Genomic DNA, 14,873 nt, shown 5'->3' on the forward strand with positions numbered 1-14,873 from the left:
CATGTGGCTTGCTTTGTCAGAATCGTCATTTGTATCCTGTAAACTATGGGCGACACTATTCATAGTGATAACCTGAGGGGCAAATGCATCTCTACTCAGGAGTCCAGTGCTGGGGAAACCGAATCAAGCCTGACCCAACAGGCCAGCCTGATACTCTGCTCAGCTGATGGACATAGCCATCGGAGAACCTCAGGTGTTTTATAAGACATGATGCAAATTGTTCTCCACGGATGCACTTTGGCCAAATCTGTAACCTGAGTGAGGCATCCTCCGGACCCTGGTGAGTTTTAAGGAGTAGGAAATTGGGGGCAACCAATCCCTGAACAAAATGCCTGACCTTAGGTGGGGTAATATGGCAAATTTGAATCTGTAAGGGCCTGGGAGCAATTTCAACAGTTTTCTAGCATCTTCATCTTCATCTAGCATTTTTTCTCTTATCCTTGACTGGGAAATACATTCCCTGACCCCCAGCTCCCATAGTACATCCTGCAGGAAGCATTTCCTGACCTCTCTTCAAATTGTTGAGGACCCCAGGTGTGCTTTCCCGGGGCACGCCAAGCTCGCTCTTTCCTTGGGGCTTCTCGTTGAATTTCCACCTTCCACATTAGGTTCCAGAAGAGCAGAGGCCATTTTTGTCTTGCTTACAGCTCTACCTTGGAGCCTGGCTTAGAACTTGGCATGTGGTGGATTCTCCTCAAATATTTGTTTTAAATAAATTACTTAATCTAGGAAATGAATACAGAGCTCTTATACTTCCTTTGACCTTCAAATTTAATTTAAAAATCACCTCAAAGTATTTATTACTTCTGTAATAAAAATGCTATTTAAAATAGTGAAATGGGTAAGAATATATGGGAGTTTTCTTTGGGAAATGCTCAGTACCACTGGAGCATAATAACCATAATAAAAATCCACATTTGTGTTTTCTTATATCTTCCCAGATATGATATTTTGTGAATTTGGTGTTATTTTTCTGTTCTGGGATTTAAATTTTTTATCAGTTTTCTAGCAAATAGAGTTGATCTGGCCATACCATATAACAGTATATTATAAATCATAACTAAAATGGTGGCCTATTTGAGATAAGAAAGAAATATAAATGAGTGGCATAGATTGGAGGCCCTGAAAACTTTAGATACGATATTATACAAAACAGACTTCTCAAATTAGGGGGAAAAGGAAAGATTGTGCCAAAAGGGTGGGGCCAACTGCAATTTTTTTTAAAATGTAGAATTTGCACTTAATCTCACATACCTAAATAATCCAGAATTAAATAAAAAGCAACCAGATTGTAGGGAAAATGTCGATTACTGATCTGGTAGAGAAATGTTAATTTTCTCTGCTTGGAAACAATAAAGCAAATCACAAAAAGTGATTGAATTAGGCACCAACTAAAGACATCTGTGTAATGAAACAACATGGTTGAATTAGCGAGAAAAAGAAAAGGCATGTTGGCAAAAACATCTCCATGCAGTGTGACTGACAAATGTAACTATCTGTCGTATATACAGAGCTAATCCAAATCTGTAAGAATAACACCACAGTCTCGACAGATAAAGGAAAGTTATGAACAGACAATTCACACCAGAAAAATGAAAAAGGAAGATCAGATGAAGACACGGAGAAGTGTTTCACCTTTTTACATTCAGAGAGACAGTGAGGTGCACAGAGAGAACAAAGGATATTGGAAGAAGCAGCTGGATTTGAATCCGGGTTCAACCACTTGCTAGCTCTGTGCCAGGTGCTTTTTGACTCCCCCTACCCCGCTCTTTGCAGCAAAATGGGAGCATCATCATACCCACCCAAGGGCTTTTCATGAGGAAACTGCTTGTCTTTGTGACCGGCACATCCTAGGACTTGGTAAATGTTGATTTCCTGCTCATGAAGCCTTTCCAAACAAAACTTCAAAAGACACCATAAAAGAAAAGAGGCGGTAAGGGGTTTTTATGCTCTAAGGACTTATTATCTCCTTCTAAATTTCAGATCCAAACCAGTGTGACTCAGGTCACTGGTGAGACTCTAGTTACTGGCGATTCAGGTCACTCATATGCGGTGTTCTGTCTCTCATGGATTTCAAATAATCCCCAATAAAGAGTTTTCCAAGTTGCAGAAACTCAACCTAACCACTAGAGGGCGCGAGAGCCATGCGCTAGGCTGAAGTCCTGCGTGGGTGGAAGTAGGTCTGAGGTTTCTGCCTCTGAAAAACTGCTTATAACCTGCAGGCATCTAGGGCTCCAGGTCCCTCTGGCCAATTAGATTTACCGCCTGCTCTTCTAGCCCAAGTCCAGTCTTTACAGCCCTGAGGGTATCGATACATCTGGCAAGCGCTACAGGAGGCAGGGAGGGCCCTGAAAGTTTCAGCCCGGATCTGAGAGAGACAGACAGACACACACACACATCCCTTTGTCCTTATAGGGAGAGCCATGGCTTGAGTGATTTGCGGGGCACTGACACTCCAGAAGCAGATATCTGGAGGGGGCGGCGAGGGTGACTGTCTCAAAAACAAGGGCCGTTGTCTAATCGAATGTGAATATTAAACAGAGTGGCTGGAAATAATTACGGAGACTACAGGCCCTTATAAGATTCACCATAAGAATAAAGATTATTTGTAGAAGTTCCAGTAATTCCTGGCATTCAGATTAAACTGGAGGAACTGGGCGGTGGAGATTTAGAATTGATTTGCAGGAACCCTGGTCATTTTCTACTCGGGCGCCAGAGGAACTGGTGGAGGATGTGGGTTTTGTTCAGAATCTCTTTCCTGTCTCTACCTGCGCTCTGGGCTGACAGAGCCACTGCTTGATTTATTGAGCTAAACAAGTCAGCAGCTAATTTGTTTCGTTCACGGCTGTCCTTTGAGAAGTAGTCCTGGGGAAAAAGATGAAGATCATTGAAAAGCAAGTCAGTTTCACAGGGCAGGACCTCACAAAGTAGGTCACCCTGGCTTTCCACTGGCCCAAGGGAGGCTGGAATCCCATTAACCTCAATCGGGCAAGCTCAGTGAGGAGGGGCAGGACTGTTTCTGCAAAACAAAACTTGGCTGCGTGGAGGCTTCCTAATTTGACTTCCTAATGAGATTTGGAAGAGGGAAGGGGAGACTGGGGTATGGGAAAATCAAAGGAAAATTCCTTTCCCTTAACAAGCTGGTAGCACTGAGCAGAGAGGGTTTGGGTGTTTGGGAGGTCTGAGTATTTGCCATTGATTAATTCTGTTCCACTGGGGTCTCATGAAGTCTGAGGGATGGGTGAAAGCTGGGAAGGTGACCCTAAATATACATATTTTTCAAATTTTCAGAAAAGTCTTTCCCATTAAAAAAAATTTTTTTTTTTTTTAGCATTTATTCAGCTTTGAGAGACAGAGAATGAGTGGGTAAGGGGCAGAGAGAGAGGGAGACACAGAATCTGAAACAGACTCTGAGCCATCAGCACAGAGCCTGATGTGGGGCTCGAACCCACAAACTGTGAGATCATGACCTGAAGTCGGATGCTTAACCGACTGAGCCACCCAGGCACCCCTGAGTCTTTCCCATTTAAAAAAAAGAAGAAGACAGGGGCACCTGGGGTGGCTCAGTTGGTTAAGCATTGGACTCCAGTTCAGGTCATGATCTCCCGGTTTGTGAGTTTGATCCCCACATCAGGCTCTGTGCTGACAGCTCAGAGCCTGGAGCCTGCTTTGGATTCTGTGTCTCCCCCTCTCTCTGCCCCTCCCTTGCTGATGCTCTGTCTCTCTCAAAGATAAACATTAAAAAAAAAAAGACAAAAACATCATTGACTCTTTCATCTCTTTGGAGCTACTGTTTAGTCTCTCTTCTTTCACAGCAAACTCCTCAGAAGACTTGTCTGTGCTCACTGACTGTATAACCTCACTTTCTGTTCACATTTCACCCTCTTTGAGGCCTCCTGCCATTGCTCAGTGGAAAAGATTCTCAATAAGGTCATTGATTTTCTTCATGTTGGTCAATCCAACGGGCATGTTGCAGCCCTAATCTTGGTCTCTCAGGTGCACGGGACACAGCTGCCCACTCCCTCCTGATGCCAAGCTTCCTTCCCCTTGTCTGCTACTCCTTTTCTGTTTCCTTCCTTTGCAGACACGTCCTCCCCAGCATTACATGTTGGAGCTCCTTGGGACTTAGCCTTAAACCTTTGATTTATTCTCAGGCTTTCCCTCATCCATGACCTTGGTGTTGGTTGTCTACTGCTTCTCAATGACTCCCAACTTTATATGTCAGTGCAGAATTCTCCCTGCGTTTCAGAAGCTTTCTAGTGAGATGTAAACACCTCGAGGTGTATATCTTGAAGACATCTCCAACATATCACATCCAGAACTGAGCTCATGGTCTTTCCCATTGAACTTTATTTACTATTCTAAACTTTAATAGTGGCCCCACCAACCCATTAATCTCTGCCTCCCTCACTCTCCTTATCCAACCTATCACTGCAGCCTATGGGGTTTACTCCTACACATCTCTGAGATCACTGCACCTCTTCCTATCTCTATCACCACCATCCTTGCTAAGGTCATTGTGAGTTCTCTCCTCACTACTTTTTTTTTTTTTAATTTTTAATGTTTTATTTATTTCTGAGAGAGAGAGAGAGAGACAGCGTGAGCAGGGGAGGGTCAGAGAGAGAGGGAGACACAGAATCTGAGGCAGGCTCCAGGCTCTGAGCTAGCTGTCAGCACAGAGCCCGACGCGGGGCTCGAACGCACGAACCGTGAGATCATGACCTGAGCCAAAGTCGGACGCTTAACCAACTGAGCCACCCAGGTGCCCCTACTCTTAACCTTTTCATATTGGAGGCAGAGTGTTGTTACTATTTCTTTTTTAAGTTTCTTTGTTTTTGAGAGATAGTGAGCCTGAGTGGGGGAAGGGCAGAGAGAGAGAGAGAGAGAGACAGAGAGAGAGAGAGAGAGACAGAGAGAGAGAGAGAGAGAGAATCCCAGCCAGGCTCTGAGCTGTCAGTGCAGAGCACAACACAGGGCTGGAACTCACAGACTGTGAGATCATGACTTAAGCAGAAATCAAAAGTTGGACACTCAACAAACTGAGCCACCCAGACATCCCTGTTGTGTTTTGCTTTGAATGCAGATTTGATCATGTTGTCATCCTGTTTAAAACCCTTCAATGACTTCCCATTACTCTTAATGTAAAAATCAAAATCCCTAATGTTGTGTGGCTTGGCCCCATGCCAAGTTCACCTGTGATTTCTGGACCTAGTTATACCACAACTGTTTAGTACCTTCCTCAGGGTCTTTACACATGATGGTCTCTCTAGACTTTGTAGAATGCTCTCCCCTTTCTTTACGTCTTTACCTCATCAGCTCCTATTGGTTCCTTAACCTTTAGCTCAATTGCCAACCCTTAATGAAACTTTCTCTGACCTTCAGGTTGGGTCGGGGTCCCCTTCACACTCTCTTATGGCACCTTACATCTTCACAGATGTGTCACATTTGTCACCATTTGGTTAATGTCTCTCCCTCACTAAACTGTGAGTTCATGAGCAACTCTGCTCTGCTCACCACTGCATTCCTAACTACCTTTGACGGTACTTCCCTTTAGAGACAGGCCATAAACGTTTGTCGAGGCAATGAAATGTTTCGGCCATCGCTGACAGAAGGACACAAGGTAAGTGAAAGTCAAGATTTTGTTTGGTTTTGGGGCAGGAGTCAGACAATTCGGTTGTGGTCGCAGTGCTAATTTCATACTGGTCCGAAGTCTGACTGGCAGATACAGATGTCTTGATGGTTAAAAAATGGACACTGAACGAACTGTTACTTAGTTGGAGGGGTCTTGTTCTAAGCGAGGGGCATAGCGGGCGGAGGCAGCTGGACAGGGTTGGAGCTCCAGTCCCTCCGCCAGTGGAGCTGGATGCTGAGGTCAGGGGTTAGACCTGCCATGGAGCCTGTGAGCCTCCGTCTGATCAGCAAGGTGAGGCTCCATACCCCTACCTCATGGGGTTAGTATGAGGATGAAGTGGGATGAGGAGCAGAAGCCCTAGCAGGGTACCTGGCACACAGTAGGTGCTAGAGAGAAAAGGACAGCTCTCTGCTCTCTTCCTTTTCTCTCCTCCCCCTTTCCCCTCTCCTTCCAGAAGCACCCTGCTTTGTCATTTACATCTTCCTAAACCCAGGCTTCTTAAGGGAAAACTGGGATCTGGTTTCCCTAGTGCTGTCAACACTGGCACCCACAAGCTCTGGCCCAGATGCCCCCAGCCCCTGCCTGGCCTCGAGCCCCTGACATAGAGGGCCCAGGGTGAGGACGCGTCCACATACAGTTTGGGGAGCTGGGGGCAGCTGAGGAGAGCCTGAGCACACAACATTCGTGGTGGACCATTTTTTCTGACTGATGCTAATGATGTGAAGGGGACTCAGGGTTTTTTGGTGGGACGGGCCTGAGACAGGCAAATGCCCACTTACAGGGGGAGACCCCGGGGCAGCAGACCTTGCCTCGGCTGCTTCTCCCTGGAGGGGAAGGCACTTCCAGGGCTGGGCAGGTTTTCAACCACACTGGCCCCCGCTTCCTCAGAGGAGATCACAGCAAGCGAGGAAAGGCCTCTACACAGCCAGCTTGGCTGCCCTTGGTCAGCTGTCCAGGTGGTGGCCTCTCTCCCTTTCCTCAGGTCTCTACTTAGGGCCTCAGTTCTGCCCAGACCTGGGCCAATCCAGGGCAAGGAGCATCCTTCCAGACTCAGCCCTGTATGATACCTTCTGAACAAGGCCCTTCATGACCCCTCCCCAACCCTTGGCTGGGTTGTGCCTTGTCTAGGCTTCCAGAACCACTTATAACCTCATCATAACATTTATCCCCTTTGGAGTGTACACGGCTACCATGATGTATATATGGTATCACCTGGCCGTGTGCAAAGGGCAGCACCGGGATGGTAGAACTCTCTTTATTGTCCATCCCCCCCGCTGGCTGTGCGTTCCAAAGGGTGGGGACTGGGTGTACAGGACTGGCACGTGGTGGGGGAAGGGCAGTTAGCTTGCTGAATGGTTAAACAGGTGGGCTTCCCTGCTCCCAGCTGGTTGTGTGCGAGCACTCTTGTCTCCACCCCTGCTACCCCATCCTGTGCTTCTCTACCCATCATTTTGAATTTGCCTTTTCCCCCACGGAGCAGAATCTCACAAGCTCTCGTCATCAAGACCATCACTGGAGGGTAGACACTACTCCAGAGAATGGCCAAGCCATTCTTCATAAACCATTTTCATGTGGTTGGCAGGAACTTTGCTCCAAGTCTTGGATCCTTGAAGGAGGAGTGAAACCAAAGCTCGTTCAAGGAACTGGACAGGACTTGGCTTGGCCAGAGAGGGGTGCAGAGCAGAGAGAGGCAAGACATGAGCCTTAAGGAAAAGGAAGCAGGAGCTGGGGTGTGTTCGGCTCACTGTGGCCTCTCTAAGTGATCCTGGAGACTCAAGGAGGTTATGGAGGGATTCTAAGGAGAGGAGGACACTATTGGATTTGGATTTTTAAAAGATCACTCCAGTGACAGTGTAACGTGGGATCAGGTAGGAGAGACCATGGAAGAGGGAAGAGTTGAAGTAGTTCAGGTGAGAAAACATGGTGGTTTGAACTAATGATGGGAGAATGGCCAAGTGAGGACTGATTTGTGAGATATTAAAAAGGTAGAATCCACAGGACTTAGTGATGGGTTCCTTCTTTTTTTTTTTTTTTTTTTTTTGATATGATAAGTTCAAGGTCCATGTATGCCGTCTACAGAGAGGTGTCCAAGAAACTGATGGATGGATGATCTATCTACTTACCTACCTGTCTTCCTACCTCCCTACCTACATACATGTCTACCTGGGGCAGTAGTCATTCAGGGAGCCATCAGCATACCCTTGGTCATCAAAATACAAGGGAGGATGAAATCTTCAAGGGATAGAGTAGACAGAAAAGAGATAACCTGGGGTAAATCTAGCCTTGCACAAGTTAGACCTGCTTAGAGTGAGTATACCTGTGTGCAAAGGTGGTTGCAGCCTGTTGTGGCCAAGACATGAGTGAACACATAATGGGTGACTGTTATGTCTGGTTCTGTGGTATTAGAGCCATTGGGGGAAACAGAGACCAAGCCCATATTCCTGAGAAGATATGGGTAAGAATGACAGCCCACATATGGGCAGTGTACCTCATCTGCTCATGCACCTGAGAGGTTCTGCTGACTTTAATGACATAACTGGCATGCAGTGGACAGCAGGTGGGTGGCTTCAAGTGCAAGGAATGGCCAGGGTCTGTGTGTTACTTACACGTTGAGAGGCTGCCAGGCTGGCCACTGAGCTTTGGCCTTGATGACGGTGAGGACCTCATCACTCTGCAAAAAAGGACCACAGTTGTTTAGTGAGGAGAGCCAGGCTCAAGGGAGCAAGAGAGGTTTGACATGGTGACATTGTCCACCCTCACTCCCTTACCTGATGCCCAGGTGGGGAGCCATCCCTCCCTAAGGTAGGGAAGCCCAGGAGCCTTGGCAGTCCCGGGGGATGGGGCTCAATGTCCATTGTGTCTAGTGTGTGTTGCACACTGAAGGGTCCACTGAGCCATGATCTGGTGTCCATCTCTGGCCACCCCTTCGCCATCACAGCCGGAGCTGTGACCTGGCCTCTGCCTTGCATGGCCATGCTTCTATATCATGCCCAGCCTGGAGGCAGGCCATGTGCTCTGTGTCCAGGCACCGGCTGCATGAAGAGCTGCAGGGTAGGCAACACCTGCTCCAGATGATTGTCACCCCCCAGGCCTCTCCTGCTGTTGAGACCCACACACCTGATCAGACTCCTTGGACAAGGAGGCCAGAACAAAGTCTGAGGCCAACACCCCTGAGGTCAACACAGCTCTATTTGCTTTAGACAGCGTGTAGCATGGGCCCTTAAAATCAATTTTTGAGGAAGGATTTGCTACTTAACATTTTGAAGGAAAGCATCAAGTCAACATCGAGAGGCAAAAATCAGAAAGTTTGTGGATCTTGCTTAACTTTACTTTGCAGTTTATTTGGGTTTTTATCTTCAGTTACACTTTGGGGCAGAGGAGCATCATAACCTTGTCAAGGCTTAAGACTTCCATAGGCTCAAATTTGGCTTTGTCTAGAGACCTTCCCTGGGAGATGATTCAGCTGGTCTTCAGTCTCCCCTTCCCCTGGCTGGACCCAGCAGCGCTCAGATACCACGGTCCATTGTACTGGGAAATGTCTAGAATGTCACCAGCTGAGCAAGGAAGAACTCTGTTGCTAACTGAACAGGTCCCTGAATTCCAGCAGGGCAGAGACATGCTTGGCTGGCTTATATCTCCGCTCCAGTTCTTAGAGTCATGCCTGGTAAGAGTGCGTAGAACCTATTTAGGATGAACTGACAAACCTCTTAATTGGTGGGTACCATGCCCAGGAAATCCCACAGCCCTGCAGTCATCTCATTTACCCCATGTCTCGCACTGAGCCCTGCCTCTGAGCCCAGAAGCCCACCCCTCCTCCAGCAAGTTAAAGGCACATCTACTGCGAGCCTCCATTCCTCCATCTCCTGCCCCTCACAGCGGCCGGGCTCCAAGATCCGCTGTGCCCACAGCATTTAAGTCCCTTGAGCACCCCCTCCTGCCCCCCGGCCACAGTCTCCATACCTTCTTGCTTTCCCACAATGCACCCTCCATATTACTGCAGATCAGAGCATCTCCATTCCCTGCCTTAGCCCTTTGGGAGGTCCTCACAACTTCCATGACCATTTCTTAATTCCTGTGTTTTCCTACATGGACTTCATCATCTGGCTCTAGTATACTTTTTTTCCCTTTGATTTTACATATACAGAATAATGCATGAGCAGAATTGTACATGCTCACTGTAGACAAATTTAGCATCAGAGAAGCACACAATGTAATACTGAGCATATTCCATCCAGCATCTACCCTGCCTTCTGCCTCCTTCTCCAGAATGTTACAGTTTGGTGCGTATCATTGCAAATGCAACGATGTGCACGTGTGTATGTGTGTGCACATTAGATATGGCTCTTCCCACAAGAACTGCATCATACTGACTACCTTATTCTGCACCATGATTTCAAATGTTCCCTTAATACCATTTCATGAGAAACTTTCCATGTCAGTAGATACTGCATCATAGCAATCCTTTTGTTGATGGTTAAAGTGTTGGAGAGCTTTAAATTCTGGTAAGCCAAGTCAAGATGCATCAAAGAGAAATCCAAGATATGAGATCCAAGAAACGAGAAACTGTCTGATGACAATCCCCTTGCCCTTGAAGAAATACTTTACTACGAAGTACAATCAATGTGGGTGGAGTTAAGATGGCCACCAGGTTAGCTGGCCCTCCCTGCAGATTCATCTTGCATTATAATTAAATCTTGGTTTTCAAGTCCCAACTGATGACATATTGATTTTGCTTTTGCAGTATATAACGACAAAAATTGTTTGGGCCCTCCGTTAGTGTTTATTCATGGTGATGATATTCTATCTGTAATTTTTAGAGGTATGGAGGTTCCAGGGATGGTAGACCCACGTGTGCAGGCATTAGAACAGCTTCTTGCTGTAAATTGTTTCTTCTAGTGGTTGAATGCCATCTGCATGATCAATAGCTTAGTTTTACTTGTTTGTGATCATTTGTGTTATTCAATCAGATAAGAATGCAGGAGCACCACGGACAAGTTATTTAAAAAGCTAAAAATCTCTGGAGCATCAAAATTCTCTGGTAGACCCTAAATTCTATAGGACTGGAAAGCATCTGGCTTGTTCGTGGCCATATCCAGCAAATTGTTGAAAATGCAAAGCCTTTGATGGGTATCTAGAATTCTATAGCATGAAAGTTCTGTAATTAAATACCCACCAGCATCATTGGTGGGTATTTGTTTCCATACATGATGCTGTGATGAACACTTGCATACCTTTTTCTATGTCTACAAACCCAAGGCTTCCTGTGTTCTAGATTCCTAGGAGATGATTAAAAGATGGAGCAGATTTACAATTTTGGTAGGACCTACCAAATCGTGCTCCAAAAATCTGTACCAATTTACACCCCCACAAGAATGTATATATGCCCATCTTGCCACAGGTTTGGACACACTGAATGCCATCAATCTTTTTGGTATTTACTGATCCAGCTGGCAGGAGAGTGGTAGGTGTGAGAGCACACAGTTTAGAATCACACCTGAGTTCAAATCCTGCCTGCACCATTAGCTCACTCTGTGTCCTTTGACAAGTCTCGTGACCTCCCTTAGCCTTCTCATCTGTGAAATGGGATTTAGAAAGGGTATCTATCTACTACACGGGGCTCTTGGGGACTAAGTGGCATCATTCATATGATGTGTTAATGCAGTGCCCAAATATGCATATATTAGCTACTATTCTTGCTCTCATTTACATTCAGGCCAAGCTGGTATTAGAATCAATTTGCACTGCTTGAGTACAGATTGTGAAGCACACAGTTGCAACTACAAATTCACAAAGCCTCGGGAGAATACGCCCTCACTTAAAGCCAACTCTGAGTCTCAGGGAGCATATGATGGGAGGTTTATATAGTTGGGTGAGCCTTGGATGGGGCTCCGGGGGGCTGGGTGTGTTCCATTCTGAAGAATGAAGGATTTAAAGTCAGAGTAAGCAATCCAAACTTCAGACGAGATCGGGCGCGTTCAGGGTGGTATGGCCGTAGACTAATCCAAACTTCAGACTTAAATGAAAAGCTGTTTTAACAAGTCTCTAGGGCACAGAAAGGATCTTTCAAGAATCCTTAGAGCCCTTGTACATCTCCCATAGGACTCTTTTCAAACCAACTATTTCAGGGCATTCACAGTTCATCCCTCTTTTGGATGACATTAGCACTTTCCTGGAGATATGCCAATTAAAATAAAAAACCCCAAAGAAACCACAGGTCACTCGTGTCCATCTTCATGGGGATGGGCTCTTTCATTTTGCTTTTGGTAAATATATTGTGAAGATGTTACAGCTGTACTCAGACTTCATAGCTACCGACAGCAAATGGGAATCACACAGCTGCAAACAGGCCCCAGGCTGAGGTCAGCTCTGGAGGAAAGAGGGTCATGTAGGGGCAAACACAGGCCCCAACACAGGTTGGAGGCAGAAATCACATCGGTATTAAGGGATGCTGAGACTGAGAAGAGCGGAGAGTAAGAATGTGGGTCCCGGGAACGGGTGGGGGCTGGTGTCAGAACCAACCTTCCCCAACACTGACCTTCCCATGCCCTCCAGAGCCAGCCCCCAATGCAGGAGGGCCCTGAGCGTCTCAGCTGTGCCCGCAGTGAAAGGCCAGCGTCTGTCCCCTCCTCCCTGCCTCGTGCCCCACCTCCTCTCCTGAACCTTCATATCCCAGTCCTGAACCACATCCCCTTTCCTCATCCTAACGCCCTCTTTGCTCTAGGTGGCACTGAGCACATCCCGCCCTTGACCTACAGTCTGGGACTTCACCCAGACAACAGGCCTCCTCCCTGCAGGGAAGAGAAAGGGGCTGCAATCCATACTCAAGAGAGAGAAAGTAACGGCAACATCGACAGTAATAACATGGCGATCTGTTTTTATGTCCCAGGCATAGGCACTGTGCTCGTGACCTTTGTATAGTATTGCATTTAATCTTTACAACACATTTGCAAGGGAGGTAGGTATACACTTTTCAATCCTCAGAAACACATTTATTTGCCCAAATTAGGTAGCCAGTTCGTCAATGACAGAGCTGGAGTTTAAACGTCAGTCTCACTTTGGGGACACACATGTCACCCTATGACCCCAGGCAGAGGGGGAGCTGGGTAAGCTGTGGCACAGAGAGAGCCGGGTACTCTTGAAAGGTCAACCTCCTGCCCTCCCTGGGCTTCCGCATGCCCTAGAATACTCTGAGTTCTGAATGTTACAGCCGCACTTGACACCAGACAAGTGTTCACAATACCATTAATGTTAATGCTGCCCTGAGAACGGGTTTTGATGAAGAGCAGGGGAGGCTCAGGGAATATGAGTTGGAGAGGAACTGCTCCTGGAGAGGCGGACACCCAGTGACCAACTGATGTTAAAGTGCACGCAGGGATACACGAGCGTGCGCAGAGAGATCCCTTCCCTTCCCCTCCCCCCACCCCCCCATCACGCATTTCTGTGCATTCATCAGCTCGTTTCTTAGGAAAATCCTTGGGCATAGCGACCATCTCATTTTGCAGATGAAGAAACTGCCGTTCAGAGAAGTCAACGTGACTTGTTGCAGCCCACCCAGGAACCATGGTTCTCATACAGATGTGTCTGCCTCCAAAACTCCTGTTCCTTCCCCTTGGCCTGTGGATTCTTACTCTCTATCTTGCCCTCATCTCTCTCCCGTTTTGCTTTTTTTTTTGTTTCAGCAAGAGCGTGGCTACTGCTGGCGGACAGTTTTCCCCAAAGAGCCCTTGCTGTGAGGCATAGGGTCACCCAGATCCCTCTGGGAGGGCAGTGCCTGGCCTCTTAGGTAGACTCTCGTGAACAGTGTTTGGCTCCATTACTCACTTCTATCCTATCCCAGAATTCCCACTTACCGCCCATAAAAAATAACCCTGATGGCTTCCATGTCTGAAGGGAACTTTTCATCCCTTGGTGGGTGTCCTGGTGATGAGCAGCAGGAAATGAACCATTTTATGAGGTGATAATGGAGCTATGAGCATCTTTAAAATCAATTGTGCTCAACGTCATAGTCTCCCATCGTTTCAACAAGCTCTGGGTTTATTGGGTCATAAATAAAAACAGATGGTTCATATTTGGTGATGCTCTATGGTTTGCCTGTGATCTCCTGTGGTAAGTACTGTGGAACTCTGAGGTAGGCAGGCATATTGTTCCCATTGTTCAGATGAAGTAACTGAGATCCCCCCCCCCCGCCCCCGCGATACTGCTCTGGTCAAGATCACCAGTGCTCTCACTGCTGCCAGTGGTTATTGCCCAGCTCTTGGCTTCCATGATCCCTCATCGGTGTTGGATCAGGAGAGCTGGTCACTCCCTCTGTCTTGAAATACTTCCTATTTGGTTCTGGCACCTGCTGCCCCTCTATTTCTTCTCACCTCACTGGCCGTTCCTCCTCATCTCCTTTGTTGACCCTTCTCCATCCACCTGGGGTCAAGCCCTTGATCCTCTCCCATATTGCAATTAATTAATTACAATTAATTGCCGCTTGTCTTGTGCCTTAAAATACTATACATGCATTAATGATGACTGGAGTTTAATCTTCCACCTTGTATATCAACTGTTTGACATTTTCATCTGGATGTTGAATTGTCAGAACTAACTTTGTGACCTTCCCCTCCCCTAGCATGGCCTGCTCTTTTCTCCCCTGCCCGCTCAGTGGCAATGCCATCTTTCTAGTTTCTCATCCCCGATGCTTCTCTCTCTCCTGCTCCACACCCAATCCTTCAGTCCACCCTGTCGTCTCTGCTTCTAAAATGTATTTATGAGCCCACCACTTTCTGTCACCTGCCTTGCCACCATTGTGGTCCAAACCATCATCACTACTCATCTAGATGACTGCAGTCGCTCTTTGGCCGGTTTCTCTGCCCCCTTTTTTGCCCTCCTCTGGGCTATTTGCACAGCAACCATCTCATGCCATCCCTTAGGTCAAAATCCTTCAATGGCTTCACACCTCACAGCAAACGGGGACCTTCTATGCCCCCCACAGCCCTCCATGACCAGCCTCGCCCTGTGTTACTTGCTCTATCCCTCAGGACTCTGTCCTTCTCTCTCACTTTGTTTTGGCTACTCCAGACATCTCATTTTCCTCGAATGTACCGGGCACATTTAGCAACTTGCTGCTCCCTGTACCAGGAATGCTGTCCTCCAGACAGACATCGCAGCACTCACGCCCTTGCCTCCTCCAGGTGTTTGCTCAAATGTCACCTTCTCTTGAGGTCTTTGTTGACCCCATGATCAAAAATAGCAATTC

The 14,873-nt window shown here is 47.1% G+C and overlaps 1 protein-coding gene across 2 annotated transcripts in view; it reads right to left on the reverse strand.

Moving 5' to 3' along the window:
• Positions 1 to 14,873, reverse strand: part of SPON1 (spondin 1) — a 263,826-nt gene that overhangs the window by 21,997 nt on the left and 226,956 nt on the right. For both annotated transcript variants that reach the window (XM_039251833.1, XM_039251832.1), the window contains exon 7: positions 8,239 to 8,303. In XM_039251833.1, the coding sequence (XP_039107764.1) occupies positions 8,239 to 8,303 (65 nt within the window). The remainder of the gene's footprint in view (positions 1 to 8,238; positions 8,304 to 14,873) is intronic.

This window comes from Hyaena hyaena, unplaced genomic scaffold (genome assembly GCF_003009895.1).
Source record: "Hyaena hyaena isolate Hyena2069 unplaced genomic scaffold, ASM300989v1 scaffold_401, whole genome shotgun sequence".
NCBI lineage: Eukaryota > Metazoa > Chordata > Mammalia > Carnivora > Hyaenidae > Hyaena > Hyaena hyaena.